The 21099-nt window shown below is 39.6% G+C and overlaps 1 protein-coding gene across 6 annotated transcripts in view; it reads left to right on the top strand.

The window, feature by feature from the left end:
* Nucleotides 1–21099, top strand: part of LOC109407611 (echinoderm microtubule-associated protein-like 2) — an 82106-nt gene that overhangs the window by 26918 nt on the left and 34089 nt on the right. For 5 of the 6 annotated variants that reach the window (XM_019680740.3, XM_019680741.3, XM_062856671.1 and 2 more), the window contains exon 2: nt 10998–11715. The exons of the other annotated variant lie outside the window; for it this stretch is intronic. In XM_019680740.3, coding sequence (XP_019536285.3) covers nt 11457–11715 — 259 coding nt within the window. In that variant the 5' untranslated portion in view covers nt 10998–11456. The remainder of the gene's footprint in view (nt 1–10997; nt 11716–21099) is intronic. 6 annotated transcript variants of the gene reach the window in all.

Raw genomic sequence — 21099 nt, 5'->3', positions numbered from 1 at the left:
ATAATCGTGGAAAAAAAAGCTGAACAAGTGCATGGGAAGAAATGTATTCCTAATTTGATTCCCCGAGATATCCTAAAAGAGGTTTTATAATTTATAACGGGGGTTTCTCAGAAAAATTCTTCATTAGGCGCGATATTAAACCTTTATCACGTCTAGGTGATACAGTCAGAGTTCCATATCATGGTTTTACTATCTCTAGGCCACCGAACATACTTGATTTTCTTATACTCTTTGTAGCTATTTTTAAGCGTGGTTAGGGATTGAATATAGCATATTAACCTAAAAAAAAGAATGGGAAGACAACTGAAAAATCCAACTATAGAATTACATCTATGCTAACGATTTCGACACTAAGTCGGAACATGGTGCTTTTGATGTTATATATAGGAAAAACATATCACTAAAAGTTGCCGTTTGTCAATTTTTTATATTGAATCTGGTGAGGATAAAGGAATCGACCTTCCCAAGTGACATTTTTTTATCAAAGACTAGAAGAGGTTCTTAGAACCATCATAAAACAAAATTAAAAGGTATTCTACAAGACTAATTGGTTAGCAAAATGCTACTTGGGTTTCCCAAGTGATCCGAACCGAATCAACGTTATCATATTTGATAGAAAAAGCTATCAAATGTAAACATTTTATTTATTGAAAACGATTTTCAAATAAATGTGTTGTCAAATCAAGAGAGCATTTCATCAAATCAGCATAAGCTAACTAAAGCATCACTTAAGTGACATGGCAAAAAAAAAATCAAAAACAGCAAACGAATTCACTATCATCGATCACCCAAACATTGGAAACCTGCCGCGCCGGTTACAACAACAACGAAGCCCAACAGGGCGCCGATATGTCGAAATTGGTCGTCGGCGTTTAAGTGTGTCAGCTGGTTTGGAAAACGCAAAAAAAAATATCGAAAAACAACACATGATAAACAGCGAAAAAATGCGCCACACCATTGGCATGCGAAAAGGAAAGCATAGAAAGAAACAAAAAAAAAATCGACAATAAAAAGCAATCACATTTTCAATCCCGCACCTCTGCTGGTTATGATAGCTTGGATCGGCCTGCTGCGGCTACCACTGACTGACTGTTGCTGACAGCAGTGTCCAACATGAACGAAACATTCATTGCTGCAAGGTGGAAACATTCATTAGGATGATGTGAGGGGAGGAACTGCCTACTCTGATTGTGAGATGATTCGACCATGTATCTGCGCCTATGTGAATTGATAAGCCATTCGATTACTACATGGTCAGGCTCGGTCTATAAATATACCATCAAGATAATCCCGCGCACCCGTCCGCCCTTCGTCATCACGTACGTTGATGATGATGAACGATGATGTTTGTAATATGTTGGTGTTGTCGAGCTACTACTAGCTGGATGCAAAAAACAGTGATACTTTTTGCCGTTCGTCGAAGGAAAAATGATGTCATTAAGGTGTAAATTTACGCGCCATATTGTAGCGCGAAATCAACCGGTAACGAACTCGCAAAGATGATTTGGTCGGTTTTGGAAACTTGATTTGTTGATAAAAAGTCGAAAATTGTTGCTTTCCAAGAGCATGAAGGAAACCGAAACGAAATATATAAATGTTCAGTGGAGTTAATGCGCTTGTAGAGCTTTTGAGATGAGTACGAGCCGTGGATGGCCATGACATTCGCAATGATGATTGTGGATTTCGAGAGAAGCTATTCGGTGTGAGATATTCGAATGGATGATGTCAATTCTCTCTGGACAATGCGATAAAAAGAATCGCAAACAGTAATCGTTGACATATCGAGCTTTCATGACTGAGATATTAATTTTCAGTAATTAATATTAATCTAATCTGCAAGATGTCATTTGAAGTGCATTGATCACTCCGAATATGCATGAACCAATAAATCAGGATTACAATCATTTAATCATAAAAAATGGAACGTTTTTCAAAGTAATTGACTGATGTGAGATGTTCTTTACAATATTGTTCATACTTTTGGTGTCATTATTAAAGATGAGATCCTCCAGGGCACTACTCCCTCATTACCTGAGCATAGAGAATCAATTGTACACACACAGAAGTTCAAATACCTCTAGATTCATTCCCTTGGCTGTACGAGAATAAACGATACAGTGACCCACTTCGATAATGGCAAATGCATAACAATCGAACAATCGGTGTTCGACGCGGACGGGGGAATTTTATTACAGTATCGCACCGGTTCAGATTGTTCTCGTTGGCTGCTAATTATTACAGCACCGGAATGTCCCCCAGTGAGTTTGTAGAGCATCGTGAGTTTTGTAATATTTACACAAAGTGGAGCGCCAATAAAGATAGCAAAATTTCGTTATCTCATGCTCAGAGAAATAAAAAAGAACACATGATAAAGCATGCTGGGGTGGTTGATCTTCTAAGCAAAATGAATACTAGAGCAAGTATCCATTTTTATGTCACTGTTTTTATTTCAAAAATGTTTTTTTTTATTCTTCAATCACTTAACCTAATTTACAGCTCTTTTGTTCACTAGGACACTGCGTGAGCGATTCCAATTGGAAGTTGTTCTTACACTAAATGTATTCTATTCTAACCTAAATGTATTCTATTCTAATTCTACTATATCGAACTGGTTGCCGTTGTGCTGCTTTCACTTTCTACCCTATCATGGTAAAATGATGAGCACAAGCATGTTGATGTGTTGGCTGTTGGTTGTTCCTTTTTTTTCTAGTCCGATTGGAGGTCCATTATGAGTTGCCTTTCGCCGATGTCCAAGTATCCGGGTCCATTTGAGCCATGGGCTCAGAAGAGGGTCAGTGCCACCTGCTCTCAGGGAGAAAGAGCAACTGACGAAAGTGCCGGGACTGGGATCGAGCCCATGACCATCTGCTTATGAAGCAAACGTGTTACATGCGCCACGGGCCCCGGCCTTTCGGATTATTTCTCGGTTTTGTCCCGTGGTGGACTACTAAAACCATCATCTTAAACAACAAAAACAACCATAAATGATGATGACCTGGGCTATAAGGGGAATATCTGTAAGTAAAAAGAAAAATCGTGTTAAGTACTGTTCCTTTGAATTCCACTAAGAATTTTCATCCTTTGACAGATACTTATTTGAGTCGAGTCAAGTACAAGACACTGAAGACGACCTTAGTTGAGGTCGAAATACGTATCTGTCAAAGGATGCAAATTCCTAGATATTCCCCTAACAAGCCCAGGTTAATCATCATCATAGAAAACCGGAAATCCTCATGAAATTTGATTTACCAGGGAAAACCGGGAATTTAGATGCGGCCATATTTTTCCTTCTAACCATCTTTGAAAAGAAGCAATATTGTGGGGTGATAAAATTTATCTGCAGGGGGTCAACGACGGTGTAAAAGTATTGCACCACCGTACACGACCGCCTACTATCCTGCCAAAAAAATCTTAGCTTGCTGAACAACTATGCTGAAAACGGAATACTTTTTGATCATTTGGGTGTTCACACAAGTATTTTTTTATACTTGACGGATATCGAAAAATATCACAACCAAGGACACCAGATACGTATAACTTTCGGAACAATTTGCTTGACGTTTTCAGATTTTTGAGATAAAATTGTTTGAACGTTTTGATTGCTGGTGTCACCAAGCGTCAACAACAAGATCCCAACCTGTTGAACAATTTTGCAGAAAACGCCATGCTTTTAGCTCATTAGAGTATCGAGATATTCGTGTTAAAATATTTAGCACAAGGTGCAACCTAGCGAATAAATCACGAATCAAAGACTCAACAGTCAGACAGTTTTTAACTTGCTGAAGAACTTTGTTGAAGACGGCATCATTCTATCTAATCAGGATTCTGAGATATAGAAGTTTGAACATTTTTGATCCTGGTGCTACCTAGCGGACGATTCTCGAAGCAAAGACGCCATTATCACGTAGTTATTAGCCTGCTGAACAACTTTGCTGAAAATGGCATGCTTGTAGCTCATAAGGCTATCGAGATATAGGGTAGTGGACGTATTTTGGCCCGGGGCATGTATTTTGACCCACCCTGGGATTTTTATTACATTTATCATATAGTCTCTACAAAATCTTGGCAAATAATAAATTGAAGTTCCAATAGTTATTCGCCAAGATTTTGTAGAGTTTATATGATAAATGTAAAAAAAACCCCAGAGTGGGCCGAAATACATGCCCCGGGCCAAAATACGTTCACTACCCTACATGTTTGAATTTTTCAGACACAAGGCGGCATCTATCGAATAAATCCCAAATCAAAGACTCTAGTATCAGATAGTCCTGAGCTTGCTGAAGAACTTTGCCAAAGACAGCAACATTCTATCTTATCAGGTTGCTGAGATATAAGGGTTTGAACATTTTTTTACATTGGCGCCGCCTAGCGGCCTAATCGCGAACCAAAGTCGCCGTTGCCAGTTAGTTCTTTATCTGCTGAACAAATTCGCCAAGACACTTCCCTTCTACCTCATCGGGATCTTGAGAAATACGTTGTGGAAAGTATGTGGCCAATTTTGGTACCCCAAGACAATCCGGAATAACTCCGGAACCATGTGGACCAGGCACCCATGTCCCCGGAATTCTAAACTAGAAGATTTTTTTGGGAAGTTGGGAATATTTCATCAAAATCCATCGAAAAACAAAAAAAAAGTAATGACCATTTTTGTGCTTTTCCGAAGGAGAAAAATTACGATGACTGGATGCAGATAAATGAGGTCTTGAAAAAAATTCTAGAAGAAATAGGTACTAAAAAATATTTGGTGAAATAATTTCTGAATTATTTTTTTCTATTTCGTGGATGATTTTTAAAGTAAATCTACGAGGAGTTTCCAAATGTGTTCGAATCCCTGGGAGATTTTTTCAGGAACTCGTGCAAGATGAACTCTGGGATGGATTTCAGCAAGGGTGAATGAATTACCCAAAAATCTGCGGAAGATTTTCAAAGTCATCATTGGAGAAATTAATTAAAGAGATTTCTGGAGTAAAATCCTGAGACATTTCTAAAAACAAGGGTCGAATTTATATTGAAATCCATGGGAGATTTTCTGAAAAAAAAAACCTCGGAAAATTTGTAGAAGAATCGCTAAGGCAGTTTCTATGGGAATACCTGCAGAAAATTCCCAAATGGATCATACATTTTTTTTAAATAGTCCCTGGAGGAATTTCTAAAGAACTCCCAGGGAGATTATCTGACAGATATTGTTAAACTTATAGAGATTCCTAGTAAAATTACTGGAGAAATTGGAAGTTTCTGAAGATAATTTTCGAATGAATCAATGGAAGATTTTTTAAAAGAATCCGTGAGGGATTTTTGGTCGAATACTCGCACAAAAGGCCAAAAGATTTTTTTTTTACAAAAACTTCTGAAGAAATTTTTGATACATTTTCATAAGGAATGTCCTATACATTCTCCAAACCAATGCATAGCTAAATTTTTGAATAAATATCCAGAGGAAATTCTGAAATAATCTCTGGGCGAATTTCTCGAACAATATCTGGAATAATTGATTAACCCTCTAATACCCAAATTTTTGATTTTGATCTAAATATCATTTTTCGTCATCTAAAATCGATTTAAACATGTTTTGGAAGATGATTCTTTTTAATTCTCGATTTCGTGAATTTCAGTTTTTGATTTTTCTAATTTTTATTTTTGAACATCCCCACACTTTTGTATTTTTCCTGGAAGCCAATTTGGGGAACGGATTTTTTGAGATGAAAACATTTTGAGATTTTATGATTAATGTTAAAATATTATTATTTTAATTTTTTTCACAGAAAATTTTATTTTCCGTGTAATTTCAAGGAAAAAAATTTTAGAGTGTATTCGATTCCCTTATACTATTAAACAAGGATAGAATGGTTTGGGAAAAATTTAAAATATGTTAATTGTAGCGATTCAATACAAAATAAACAATGACTTGTTATGGACAGTTATGGACACATTTGTTAATTTGGGTTCCACTTCGCACTATTTACATGCATTCCTTATGGGAGTTGCCATAACTGGTACACTATGGCGAAATAGGGTGCAAGGAGGCCGAAAAGTTAAGGAAAATGATTTATTTCTACCATAATTTGAGCAAATTGTGAAGTTTGAATGATTGCAATCATCTTTTGTGTTCGTGATCTGTTGTTCACGATTTTTTTCTTGTTGATTTGTATCTTTAAAGGTTGAAAATCAACTATGGCGAATTTGAGGCACTATAGCCATAACTGGTACACTGAGCCTACGCTTTAAAATACACCAAAAACCATTTTAAGATATACAGAACTGTCCTAAATATCAGCCAAAAATATTAAAAAAATGATTTTCCACGAAACAAAAATTACAAAACTGCTCAAACTATACCCCGTCTAAAGGCGGGATTGGGTATTAGAGGGTTAATCAATCATCGATGTTTGCGGCTCAATCAGCCGAGTGGTAGTTTTACTTAATTCTAAAAGCTAGACTTTACAAATACTGGCGTGAGTGAAAAAATGGACAAATTGGAGAGGAATTTGCGAAAAAGTTACTCTTCCTCTCGGTGAGATTCGAACTCACGACTCCTACTCAATAGACAGGCGCGTTGCCAACTTGAGCTGAGCTTGAACTCAGGTTAGTCACTACATCTTCGGGTCTTCTCGTGGTGTAGTTGGCAACGCGCCTATTTAGTGAGTAGGAGTCGTGAGTTCGAGTCTCACCAAGAGGACGAGTAACTTTTTTCACAAATTCCACTCCAATTTGTCCATTTCTTACTCACGCCAGTATTTATAAAGTCTAGCTTTTGGAATATCTGGAATGTTTGTGAAAAATCATAAAGGAATTGATAAAGCAATTAATGCTAGATTTCGTGAAAGAATTCTTTGTCAATTCTTCGTCAATCAAAAACAACCTTTGAAAAAGTTCCAATAAGGACCGAAACGTCGGGATAAGAAAACATTACAGTTGTTTTTGATTGACCAAATTAGACTGAAATGTCAATAAACCCCCCAAAGGCACAGTCGATCACCCAAAGTTGTACATAAACGTCGTAATAAAGTTGAAAATTCTGGGCTCACTTACTTTTATACAACACCCCAGAATTTCAACAAAAGGCGACCGAGCAGATAGAGGCACTAACCTACACTACTCGTACAAAAAGATCGTTCGGTAAATACAGTACAACCAGTAACCACGCTCTATCAAGTGCTTATCACAAATCTTTGAATTCCCGAAAGAACTTTTTGTGAAATTTTTGGAGGGAATCCTGGAGGAATTTCTGAAGCAATTCGTAAAGGAATTCCAGGGTAAATCCTCGGAAGCATTTTCGTAGAAATTCCTGAATGAATTTCTCAACTTTTTTTAATTTTTAGGGGCATTTATGCAAATAACGTTATTGTGTATGTCCATTGCTCAAAATATTGGCTATTGAAGCAACCATACATATTTTTAGGTAAAAGATTTCGATTGTAACAAGCTAGCGAGATAGTGGTTTATTCTAGGGTTTATTTGTTTTTAGTTGGAATTACTAATAGGGTATTGGTCCCCTTATATGTGGTTCCCATTTTAATTTTACGAAAAACAAAGGATTGAAATGCTGTCTGTTTTGTTTCTTATTTTTGTATTTTTTGTTAAAAGTGAGCACGCATGAAAACAATAAGATTACCCATTGTTAATTACCAGGTCAACAAAACAAATGATGGCTTTGTAACGTGTTTTGTAACTATAATGATGACTTTTAACTTTCTTGTAGCTTTTTGGCACTCCAACAGCACCTCATTCATTGTTATCACATATCACATTGCAATATGCCAACGGTAACGATTCTAGCTTATGCGAATTTGTATGTACATTTAAACGAGTTTATTTTCACTTTTTGCGATTTAGTTTGTACACCAGTGCGGGTTAAACCAGGGATTGGCGGCATGCACCGTGCGGTGCGAAAAAAGCGTGTGTTTCACACAATCGCAAGTGCTCGTCTCCCGTTTTGCCGAGAGACAAGAGACGTATGAGTGAGAGCTTTCGTCATTGTGCGAGAGACAATCGCAGCACTAGCTCTACGGCGCAGGGAGTAATGCACGGTGCTTGGGACTGTGCTTGTCTCCAAACAGAAAAAATCAATTAATAAATTAATTGAAGAGTTTGTGTTTTCGGCAAAGTTGTTAAGCTTGTCAAGGGCTGACAAGTGATGGGTCGTTTGATTCGAAATTTTTCCAATCATGCGTAGTATCAAGCCAAGTGCAAAGCACGGAGACAAGCACCGAGAGAGTGCATACGACAGAGCGTGAGAGACAGGAGAGCTCCAGCGCGCGGCAAAGTAAGCGAGCAACACACAACCGATTGCGCGTACTCGTCTCCTTCTAGTTTGTTGTGCTGTCTCGTAGCAGAGTGTGCGGCACGCAAAGAGTTTTGAGTCGCACCCTATCCCTGGGTTAAACTGACATAATTAGAAAAGTACCAAGTGTACCAGTACCAGTACGCAAGTATGCGAATTCCATTGACACTTTGCGAGTTCACTTGAACGCTTTTGTGAATAAGCAAAGTTCGTCGCAACAAAACATAGGAATATCGTCTACTACGATGTAGTCATACATTATAAAAGTTAATTTGCACTCTTATATGATTATACCAGATACATCGCAGTAAGATGAAAAAATAACACCATATGCGATGAAAATTGTCCCTCAGCCGTACACATATGCGATTGTGACATAAAATAGTACTTTATACGATGTACAGCGTGCATCCTTATGCGATTCCTGGTTGTCTGAGTACTACGGAGTGGGAGGTTGGGAGAGGTATTAAGTCAAGAATTCGCCTGAAAAGCTGGCGATGGACCCATGTCATTTGTTATTTATTAGGTTGTTATTTAATCTTTTGAATGCCGGCAATCAAAAGAGAAGAAATGTGATCTTATTTACAGTATTATTTGTTATTATGTTTCTGCTCAGTGAGAAGCATAAGTAGACCCGATCGCTCCAGGGTCATCGGAACGTTGCAATATGTTAAAAAAAACGTACAATCGTCAAGAGTATGTCACAATATTTAAAAAAAAATACAAATAGAAACCGGGTCATCGGTACGTTGCAATGTGTTTAGAAAACCATACAGTCGCGATAAGTATGTCACAATATAAAAAAGAAAAATAAAATATGAAAATAAAAATAACAATAAAATAAATCTGCTCAATGTAAAGCACAAGAAGAAACCATGTATCGGGGAGTTGCAATATGTTTAGAAAATCGTAGAAATGCAAAGAATGCCAAAAACTCTGAGCCGTTTATCGAAAACTCAGCTTTCATGCAGTTTTTATATGTTTTGATACACAGCAAAATAACGCTGCATTTATGTAAACTACCGGCACATGGGCCAGTGCGCAAAAGTGGCACGATCAACAAAACGGCAGATAACTTTTGAGGGGAGAAAAAGACATCTCTAATTTTTTGATATGTTGTGTATAAATGTCTCAGCCTTCAATTGATGCAAAATTTTTGAAAATCGGTGGTTGCCAAAAGTTTTGGATCAAATATCCAAGATGGCGGCCAGAATCAATATGGCCGACCCAACTTTTTATAACTGTTAATACAGTAAAACCTCCATGAGTCGATATTGAAGGGTCCATCGACTCAAAAAAAAATATCGAGTAAAGGAACAAAAATCCTTAGGGAAGCTTTTTGGAGGGACCATCATAGTAACCCAGAAATTATTTTTCAGTATGGAAAAAATTACCTCCATGAGTCGATATCGAGTTAAGGAACATCGCCTCATGGAGGTTCGACTGTAGTAGCTCTATCTTTCCTCTTTTCAACAACATTTTGTTTTTAAGGTGATTTTTGGAGAAGCTTTCGTGATAAAACGGTTTAAATGAGTCATCATTTGACCAAAATCAAAGGGTATGCAAAAACTGTTGTGGCTCCAACTAACGGGGGTCCATCAATTTGAGTATCCAAATGTGTTTTCCTTACTTTTTTGACGAGGACTTTCAGAAAATCGCCACCTAAAACATTTTTGAAGACAAGGTGTAAAAAGTGGGCCGGTCTCAGCGAAAGTTACTCATATACAAAAGTCATGTTTAAAATGAGTTTCTATGTTTTGGATAAGCACGTGACTATCACACCGAGTACCTTGGACCGATTTCCACTCCCGACAAACTCACTAAATATGAGTTCTTCCTTCGCAATGGAAGTAAAGCGTGGGTCCCGAGATGAACTAGCCTAGGGCTTAAAATCTAGTTCTCCTCTCCTCTTCTTGGCGTAACGTCCTCACTGGGACAAAGCCTGCTTCTCAGCTTAGTGTTCTATGAGCACTTCCACAGTTATTAACTGAGAGCTTCCTCTGCCAATGACCATTTTGCATGTGTATATCGTGTGGCAGGCACGAAGATACTTCTATGCCCAAGGAAGTCAAGGAAATTTCCTTTACGAAAAGATCCTGGACCGACCGGGAATCGAACCCGTCACCCTCAGCATGGTCATGCTGAATACCCGTGCGTTTACCGCCTCGGCTATATGGACCCTTGAAAATCTAGTTAATACAGATGAAAAAAAAAGAATTGATGCAAAATAAATAAATAATAATGAAGATGCGGCGTTTATTCTTTGTCCTAATTTGCAAAGATAATGACAAAATCTCTAAAATGAGTGCAGGGTCATTGGGCCGAAAAACGTCAATTAAAAATATTCCCAACTGATGAATCGCCCGTTTAATTACATGAAAATGTCAAATTGCTGTTATTACCCTATGATGACCGAGTATGTGCACTTTTTATTTATATAGTCATAATAACCACGCCAGAGCTTTCTATATAGGCAAGTCTCGACACGTAAATCATTTGTTATGTCATTAGCCTCACCTAATTGACAACGACAAGACACAAAAACGAAATCTCATACTTCCTAGCCTTGGCAGATCTCATTTACTTTTTTTTTCTAGATCATGTTCCTTCCCTCATAATGCTATTATTTTTAATTATTGTCATTCTCCATTCATTACCACTTCCTTCCTTATTTTGCTAATAATTCACTCCCGTATCTCTCCCGGTTTCATTCCAGGCCCAGACGGCAGTCAGTGACTCTGCCTACTGGTAGGAGCGGAAATTGATATTCCACCGCCATCGCACCTTCTCCATTGATTGTCGCACAAATCGCACCGGGGAGGACTGACATTTACAAAGCAAAGCAGGCTAGTACCACCTATCGCCGGCCGCCTGTGCTCTGTGGTAGGGTGGGGCCGTATGCCGGCCGCATGTGAGGGGGCGTATGTGTGATAGCTATTTGCCGGATCGCAGTTTTTTTTTATCGAATATTCATTTCGAATGACATCATTACAACAGACAACCAGCCATCCAGCTAAAGTGAAAAGCAGTAAATAACCGCCCCAAACCACCCCACTGTGTGTGTCGGTGGCTGCCGTCGTCGCGCGTATCGTCCGTCACGGCATACTTAGACCGATAGATTTTCGCATAGAGTCTGCACCTCCGCACCTCGTGCGAGTGGTTAGGGAGAAAAAATATGAGCGCTGCCGTCAGCGCCGATCACACCATGTTCGGCGACGGGCTCGAGAAACACAACAATAACAATAACAGTAATGGTGATCGCGAGTCGCGAAATAATAATGGCACCCACGCGTTTGAGACAATTTCGGAGTCTACGACGACTTCGGCCAGCAGCAGTTCCATCTTCAAGAGCTCAATGACCACCACCGCCAGCAATGTGAGCCGCTCCTCGTCGTACCATTTGCAGCATCTCAAAAGCGCCTACGGAGCGTCGGGTGAGTTTTCGAATATTCTCTATGGTGGTGGTTGCGTTGCGGGATTATACGAGATTAAGCCTTGCGGATGTAATTCGTTGCCAATCTTATGGAATTGCGAGAAAAGTTTTCCACCCACCCACAGTTTTGAATGGTACAAGGATTAACACACTTTAGAATTATAATTGGAATTTCCTAATAGGTACATCGAATTAATATTAGAGTGCGGGACAATTTTGGCAGGTAGCTCTCTTTTGAACAGTTTTCCGCTAAGACTCAGCCACTGACTTGAATATAATAGGGATTCACGACTAGATATTTAAAGTATCTCACCGAATACAACAAATCTACTCAAACGGTATGAAATTGACTGAATTATAGCAAAACAGAAAATTTATTGAATGAAGAATATAAAAAAACCTGATTAATTTATTAAACGTAAATGACCTCGATCCTTCTGTAGGGCACTATTGTGTAAAAGACGTGTGACTTTTCTTGTCTCAAGTTCCTCCTTAGAAGTTTCAAATAATTTCTATACCGAAATTTCTACGGATTCCTTCTAAAATGGCTACAGAAAGTCTATTATTGACGTCACACGAAAATAGTGTTTACCGAATATTCGGAAACGCAGTTGCGCAAAAACTGGACAGTTACATATCAAATGATACGAAGTTCCATAATTGGATTCACAGCTATCACATGCAAATGAATCAGCTTGCTGAATATTCGCCATGTGATAGCTGAGTCGGCAGTGCCCAGTCAATGCTTTGACCAGAATGCTGCAATTCTGCTTTGACAGATTTGATTTGTAAGATACTTCGCCACCCTTGGAAATGGCTCAGTACAATACAATTTTGTTTGACGACATGACTCCAAACTATTCCAGTATTGTCTGTGTTGAGTAGCAGCCCAGCTGTGAATTTGAAGCTTTACCCAACACTTCGATATTGGAATAGCTGGCTCAGGGCCAATGAAGTCATGTGATGCTCCAGTGCGAGCTAACTCATCAGCCAATTCATTTCCAGCGATGGAAGAATGGCCAGGTACCCATACAAGGTGAACAGCGTTTGCTGAATTCAGCTCCTCGATTTGAGTTCGACAAGCGATAACTATCTTCGACCTGGAGTTGGCCGAAGCAAGTGCTTTAATAGCAGCCTGGCTATCTGAACAGAAGTATATTTCTTTGCCCATTACGTGCTGCTGAAGTGCTGATTGCACTCCGCACATAAGAGCAAAGATTTCGGCCTGAAACACGGTGCAGTGCCTACCAAGTGAGTAAGACTGATGCAGCCTTAGCTCACGAGAATAAACACCAGCACCTGCTCGACCTTCGAGAAGGGAGCCATCAGTGTAACATACGATGCCGTCTGAAATACTTCTTTCCAAATATCCAGATGTCCACTCTTCCCGGGAAGGGAATTTCGTGGAAAATGTCCCATACGGAAAATTACAAGCAAATGTAAGATCACTTGGAGCAAGAACAATTTTATCCCAATTCACCAAAAGTGAAAACAACGAGGTGTGTGTTGATGTGCGGTTCACAGGAGTTTCCTCTAGTAGACCGAGTACCCGTAGACGGTAAGTGCAAGAAAGTGCTTCTTGTTTGAGATGAATGTGTAGTGGGGCTACGTCAAAGAGAACTTCGAGCGCTGCCGTGGGAGTTGAAGAGAACGCTCCAGACATCGCCATTAAGCACATCCTTTGGAGATGGCCTAATTTTGATTCGACCGTTCTCACTTCGCCCTTTTTCCACCACACAAGACATCCATAAGCCAATATTGGCCGAACCACAGTTGTGTAAATCCATTTGATATACTTGGGTTTTAGACCCCAAGTTGTACCAAAAGTACGCCGGCATTGCCCGAAGGCCATACAAGCTTTCTTGATTCTGAACTCAATGTGAGGTGTCCAGGAAAGCTTGGAATCAAGAATGACTCCAACGTACTTTACCTGTTCAGTCACATCGATTTCAGAATCAAAGAGACACAAAGGTCGAACGCCGTTACGGTTTCGCCTTTCCGTGAAAAGAACAATAGATGTTTTACTCGGATTAACCGAAAGGCCATATTGGCGACACCAACCCTCAACTACCTGAAGGGCGTTTTGCATCAGGTCGAAAAGGGTGCTGATGCACATACCAACTAACAATGTTAGGTAGTCGTCGGCAAAACCATAAGTAGGAAAATCGCTATTATTGAGTTGCCTCAATAGCGTATCTGCTACGAGATTCCATAAAAGCGGTGACGAGACTCCCCCTTGGGGGCATCCACAAACACTCAATTTCCTAATCCCTGCTAGACGCAATGTCGAGAAGAGATATCGGTTTTTGAGCATTTGGTGAATCCAATTGGAAATCATTGGAGATATACCATGACTCCGTGCGGCTTCCAATATGGCATCGAAAGGCACGTTGTCAAAGGCACCCTCGATATCTAAGAAAACACCCAAACAAGATTGCTTTTGAGCGAATGCTTTCTCGATATCGTAAACAACCTTGTGTAAAAGAGTCACAGTGGACTTACCAGATTGGTAGGCATGTTGGTTCACATGAAGAGGCACGTTGGCCAGATGAACATCACGGATGTGATGATCCACAATGCGTTCTAAGCATTTCAGAAGAAAAGAGGTCAAACTGATAGGTCTGAAACTCTTTGCTTCTTCATACGACGCACGACCCACTTTCGGAATAAACTTTACAGTAATATCCCTCCAGGATTTGGGAATATACCCTGTAGCAAAACTGCAAACAAGTAGTTTTTTCAAAACATGTTTGAAATAATCAAATCCCTTCTGAAGAAAAATAGGATAAATCCCATCTGCCCCAGGAGATTTGAAAGGAGCAAAGCTATTAAGAGCCCACTCAATCGATTCTATAGATACAATACTCCGAGCCGAAGCTAAAGAATCATAACTACAAGAAAAGACATCAGGATCATCCGAAGATGTAATATCCACACATCCAGGGAAGTGTGTGCTGAATAAGCATTCCAGAACTTTCTCATCAGAGGAAGTCAGATCGCCATTTGGCAAACGAAGTTCGTTCACTCGGAAATCCTTAGATTTCGCAAGGATTTTGTTTAACCGACTGACTTCACTCAAGCTGGAAACATTTGTACAAAGGTTTTTCCAGCAGGATCGTTCAGCAGACCGGAGAGCTTTCCTGTAGGCCTTGCGAGCCGACCTGAAAGCCTCCGAACCAGCCGAACGTCGTCTGTTCCAACTCTTTCTACATTGTTTCCTGAGTTTCGCCAGATCAGAGTTCCACCAAGGGGTTCCCCGGCTAGAGCTTAATGGCAAAATAATGGCAAATTTTACCATTAAAACAGAATGTTTGAATGGCAAAATGTGTTATTTGTTTGTTTGAAATAAGAGTTAAAATAACAAAAATAATAACAAAATTTTGGTAGCAGAAAAACTTAAAAATAACTTATTTTGCCATTGTAATAACAAAGTAATGGTAAAGCATGCGGATTAAATTGAAGAACATAATAAGTTATTATTGAGATATTGATAACAAAATAAGACCCAAATTAACTGTTATCGGTGAATAACAAAATATGGCATTCTTGAGTTATTGATAACAGAATAAGAACAAATTTAGCTGTTTATGTGGCGATCAAAAAGATGGTAGGTTTAGTTGTTCAAATTCAATTTTAAAATAATGGTAGATTCAGTTATTATTTCAAAGTAGCAGCAGAAAGGTAAAATGAGCTATTTCTATTTTTTTCTTCAATAAAGTTTAAGTTCATCAATCAATGTAAAAACAGTTTTATTTTGTGGAAATTAAAAACTCAAAACGAAACGAACTTAAAAATCAAATTCACTGTGATGAACGTAGCCACCGTTGCCCCGCGATCTACTCTGGCTTCTCCTATTTAGGAACGTTTGCGCAGCGTAGGGTTGTTTGCGATATTCATACTCATTCATTATATGTATCCGGCCTTCGTTGATATCTTGCCTAAAAAGTACATGGACCATGTAATGCTGTTGTCGTCGTCAATTTACCAACTTCTAGACCCAAAATTAAACGAAGCTGTTGTTTCTTCCTGTGAAAAAAAATTAAATTTGTTTCTGCAACAGTTTGAAAAATTATGCTTGAAATATACAATTAATACAATAATAGTTAATGGTATATCAAGAGTAAAATATGTTATGGTGCCTAATGTTTATAAATAATTTCTCACAATATCAAAATAATGGCAAATTTAGCTAGGAATGTAAATTATGTTATTGTTTTGATATTTTATACAATTCATTATAAATAAGGTGCTAAATTGCAAGTTTTACCATGATAGTAATTTTTGTTATTGATGTGTTATTTAGCATTATTCATGAATAACATATCAATGACAAGATTTGCTATGATTGTATATTTTGCCATTGATTTGCCGTTTTAAGTTTTTCATAATAACAGAAGAATGGCAAAACGAGATATGAAGGCAAAACCAGTTATTATTTTGTCCTTTGTTTGCCATTAGCCTCCACCCGGGTCCTCTTGTGATCCTTTGTTTGCCATTAGCCTCCACCCGGGTCCTCTTGTGATCTTCACAGACCGTAGAGGGCATGCTTCTTCAAAAGCTTCCATGATGAAGGTCGTTGTAGTATCAACGGCATCATCTAAATCACTTGGAGTGTCAATGGATGGTGAATATCCATGAAATTTGGCTGCAACCAAATCAGTATAAAGATCCCAGTTTGTTGACCGAGGATTCCTGAAACGCAATGTTTGCGAAGTAACATTTAAATGTTCAAAAAAAAATATAGCGATGGTCAGATAAAGATTCTTCATCTGACACATGCCAATTGGTCAGCTCGTGACTAACTCTGCTAGAGCTAAGTGTTATATCTAACACTTCCTCTCTAGCAGATACCATGAAGGTTGGGCGGTTGCCTATGTTAAGTAATGCAAGATCTGTACTACTTAAGTACTCCATCAAACTGGAGCCTCTCAAGTTAATGTCTGAGCTGCCCCAGATGATATGGTGAGCATTAGCATCACTGCCAACAATTAGCGGAAGGCCTTTTGAAGTGCAGTATGCGATGACTTGTTTGAAAGCATCCGTAGGGGATGGTTCATCATGCGGTAAATACACAGAACAATAGACGTATTTCCTGTTGAGGTTTCCAACAGATACATCAATTGTGATAGCACATACATCTCTGGTGGTTAGTTTAGAGATGAGTGTAGCAACTATTGCGTTGTTGACAAGCACACAGGCTCGAGGCATGACACGCGAGTTTGCCATTTCATGTTTACTGAAAGTGGCAAACACCGGGTTCACAAGGTTTCCTAGATAGAAATTTCCCTTACAAAAGTAAGGTTCTTGTACCAAGGCCACTTGGGCTGTACCATTTTGCATAAGTCTGCAAAGATTGATTGTTGATGTTCTTTTGTGCTGAAGATTGATCTGAGCAATCCTAACCGTAGCCACTACCCAAACTAGGTAAGATTAAACTCTTCGCAACAACAGCACAACAATGAACAGCAACAATAAAACCAAATCGGTATCGATTGGAAAACGCCAAAGGCGAGGATACACAGAATACACTGTGTAAATCGCATAATGCGAAACCATATAGGTGAAAATTTAAACTAATTAACAACATCTTCATAATCCCGCCCTTATTTAGCCTCAAGTGAGACTAAAGAAGGGCAGCTGATTGTCTCGGAGAAACACAAGGTCCACTGCACCATTGCTCCGGTTAGCGCAGTAAGGGCTACATACTGTGGAGGGCGCCCTGGTACTCCACAGGCTCCGTTAGCGGTTAGGTTTTTATTAGACCCCCCTAGCCATTCATTCCTAGGCACGGTAAGCATGAAGCCGCATCACACCATGAATTAGGGGTCACCTGTTGGTGGATTCTTACCACCGGAACAGGCGGTCCGTAGTGTTATTCTTAGCCAATTGAGACAATCGCTACCGACACTACACAGCTATCTAGGCTGATCGAGAAAAGAAGTTAATATTGATGATCAACTTCATACGGACTCGAACAGCCGATAAATGATGATCTTGACGTCGTGGCTTGGGCAGCGATCGTACTCGCGTTCGAGCTGCGCGTAAAATGCGTCTTTGTCATCATCAGTGCTTCTGGAGTGTGGGCTGTGCACGTTTATTATGCTGATGTTGAAGAATCGGCCCTTGATCCTCAACCTGCACATTCTTTCGTCGATCGGCCACCAACCGATCACGCGCCTCTGCATGTCGCCCATCACTATAAAAGCTGTTCCCAGTTCACGTGTGTTGCCGCAAGTCTGGTAGATGGTATGATTATCTCTAAACGTTCGCATCATAGATCCTGTACAACACACCTCCTGCAGCGCTAAACGATTTCGAACCCGCGGTCCTTCAGTATATCGGCGAGTATTCGGGTGCTCCCGATAATGTTGAGAGATCTGCAGTTCCACGTACCGAGCTTCCACTCACAAGTTTCTTTTCGTCGATGTGGTCGTCTCCATTGGTATCGGTTCGCATTCTTCTCTAATTGATTTTTCGGTGCTTGTCTTTTTATGGCTGGCTCGCAGGGCCTCACACCAACCCACTAACCCAAGGAACTGGGCTTACCTTCCCGGAAGCTACGGGTTCTGCTTTCTCCTCCAACTACAGTGCTAAATAGCTAGGCTCAAGCGCCAATCTTCGTCGGGGGCGGTGTTTTTAATGGGCGCCCTGGAGATAATAGGGGTACTCACTAAACAGATTTAATTGCTGCGTAAGCCATGATTTTCTGCTTATTTGAAATGTTTCATGATTTTGCGAATGAAATAATCAAAGATTGCCTTAGTGATCGCGACGTTTAATCAGTTTACACTGTTTAGTGAATTCCCCTTAATATTTTACCTGAGCTTCCACCCCCAAGCTTTTGGTTATAGTCTGTAAATGTCGAGGCCTACTTAAGTTTAGAGTTTTTCACCAGTGCCTACAATAATGGAAAGATTTCCATGAGAAACGATGGATATGAGCGCAAGTGACTAGTTAGATCATCAACCCATCACATTCATTCTGAAGCGTGACACACGCACACGTTCGATATTTGAAATTTTATTGAAAAGTCAATACAACGCCTCTACTCATTGCAGTAATTGATCGATCATAACTATTGACCTTCGTATCATAAATTTTTCTGACCACCAGCCCGGCGTTACAAACGAGTCATCGACAGGGAATCGATAAGTGGTCACATCTATCACTATCTCGCATAGTTCAAATATTTCATTTCCAACCCCCGCGTTTTTTCCATTCTCGGTAAAACAATATTTATTGGATACCGTGAAGCTACGCAGCTAGCTACCACTCACTCATGACACTTCAAAAAAACCCCAGCGCGGTCACTTGAAATCGACATCATCTTCACAAGATGACGTAGCGAATCATTTTCGAATGTTGCTGCTAACTCGTCAGAAATGAGTTGCAGTGCCAAAATTGGCTCGGTCAAATGGCGTTGTTTGTGCAGAACAGGTCTCGAATCGACCGCCCCGAAGTTTATCTCCAATTAGTGATGCCAGTGTAGAATTCTGCCTCTTCCCAAGAAAATTGACATGTATCTGAACAAAACGTCTGCTGTATTGAAAATGGAGAGCAAATATTTGCTAAACCTTCCATTTGAGTGGAGCGAGTACGTGGCGACTGGCTAGTTGTGATGGCTTCCACAACTATGATTCGAAAATTTATGTCATTCATTTCTCACACCGGACCCCGCATTCATAAATGGATTCCAACATGGAGTAGTTTCGCTTGATCCAAGGATGACCACTGGCAGCACAAAAATATGCACTGGTAGGTGCGGTTGATTATTTTATTCTCGTTTCTCAAATGGCAAATGGAAATTTGGCTAAGCCATTGTGCGGTCGCTCAAATATGGACACTTAATTATTAATGCTTTCTGGTTTAAACTACTGAAGATCATAGCGAGTGTCAAAACGTCATAAATCCAAATTCATTCAATGACGTGAACTATTTCCCAACAAGCTTAAAATAACAAAACCCAAACATTACCGAACGCCATTCTCTGTGCCAACTGCTGGAAAAGTAGTTCAAACAGCTACGACAGTTTCCTTATTTAGGCACTTTTGTCACATTTCGCTTTCCGGTTATTGCTTCGACCAGCACCCACTGCACTGGTCGAAGGTACACTCTTCCCATAATTATGGAAACACTTGGTAATCTTACTTACGTTTCATCACCATTGGGAAACATCGACATTGTCTAAATACTGTTTTAATAAAAATATGAAAACTACGTCATATGTGGCACCATCTTGGTGGAAGTTATCATAAAATGTATCCCATTATCTAAAGTGTCCAATAATCTGCGATATCATAAGAGATCGAGCAACTAGCATCGCATCTTTGATTCGTGTTACAGAATCAGCATTTTTTGGGTTTATTACTGACAGCAACGGTATGATGACGGCGACGGTTTCGCCGAAGAGCGCAAGTTCTTTCTTTTTACCCTTCTTACACCCATAAGAAGGGTATAAATATCGCTCGAAAAACCGACTTTCGATCCGAGGCCCGGAGGGCCGAGTCTCATATACCAATGAACTCAGCTCGACGAACTGAGCAAATGTCTGTATGTGTGTGTGTGTGTGTGTGTGTGTGTGTATGTGTGTATGTCTGTATGTGTGTGTGTGTGTGTGTGTGTGTGTGTATGTGCGTTACAAAAAAAGTCACGCACGTTTCTCAGCCGTCTGTCAACCGATTTGAGTTCTCTTGGAAGCAAATGAATGCTACTACCACCGACAAACCGACGTGTCAGCTTGTGGGATTTGGGGATAAATTTCTGGCAAATAATTCAAACTGAAATACGTTAAAACACTAGCTCCATCTATCCGATGATTTACACACTGTTCCGCATGCATCTGTGTGCGTGCATAGAGAAAAACAAGGTTAACAAAAAATACTAAATCACGAGTAAAAATCTAAAAAAATGTTTTTCCTGACCGATGGCTTAAATTCAATGCCAAAATTAATTAGCACAAATTATTTTGTTATTTTTTCATTTCTTTTGTCGTCTATCATTATGATTTCTATTGCCTCGTACTGAATTTTAATGTTTTTATAAAAATAATTTGGAATTGTTTTTGAGAGTTTATTTTAAAGCACAGTTTGCTAAATTACGTTTTTCGTGTATATAGTGTTTACATTCAGTTGTCAAATCAGGCGATCTGCAGCCACCGCTGCCTAGCTTTTCCAACCAAACAGACCGGCTATTGGAATATGGTTTCGGAACGTTTTATTTTATTTACGGCCCCGAGAAAACATCCGGCAGGAAATCAAATTTGACGAGAGGCACTTGTGGAACGAACAGGTAAGTGATTATGGTGACTTCCATGGTGACTCCCATCAATTTAGGTAACCGATATGCCTTTCCAGCAGCATTTGTCGATCGTCACGGTTTGCGGAAA

The sequence above is a fragment of the Aedes albopictus genome, chromosome 3, assembly GCF_035046485.1.
Source record: "Aedes albopictus strain Foshan chromosome 3, AalbF5, whole genome shotgun sequence".
Taxonomy (NCBI): domain Eukaryota; kingdom Metazoa; phylum Arthropoda; class Insecta; order Diptera; family Culicidae; genus Aedes; species Aedes albopictus.
The sequence above is the reverse complement of the archived record's forward strand: the minus strand, read 5'-3'. Positions and strand labels throughout refer to the sequence as shown.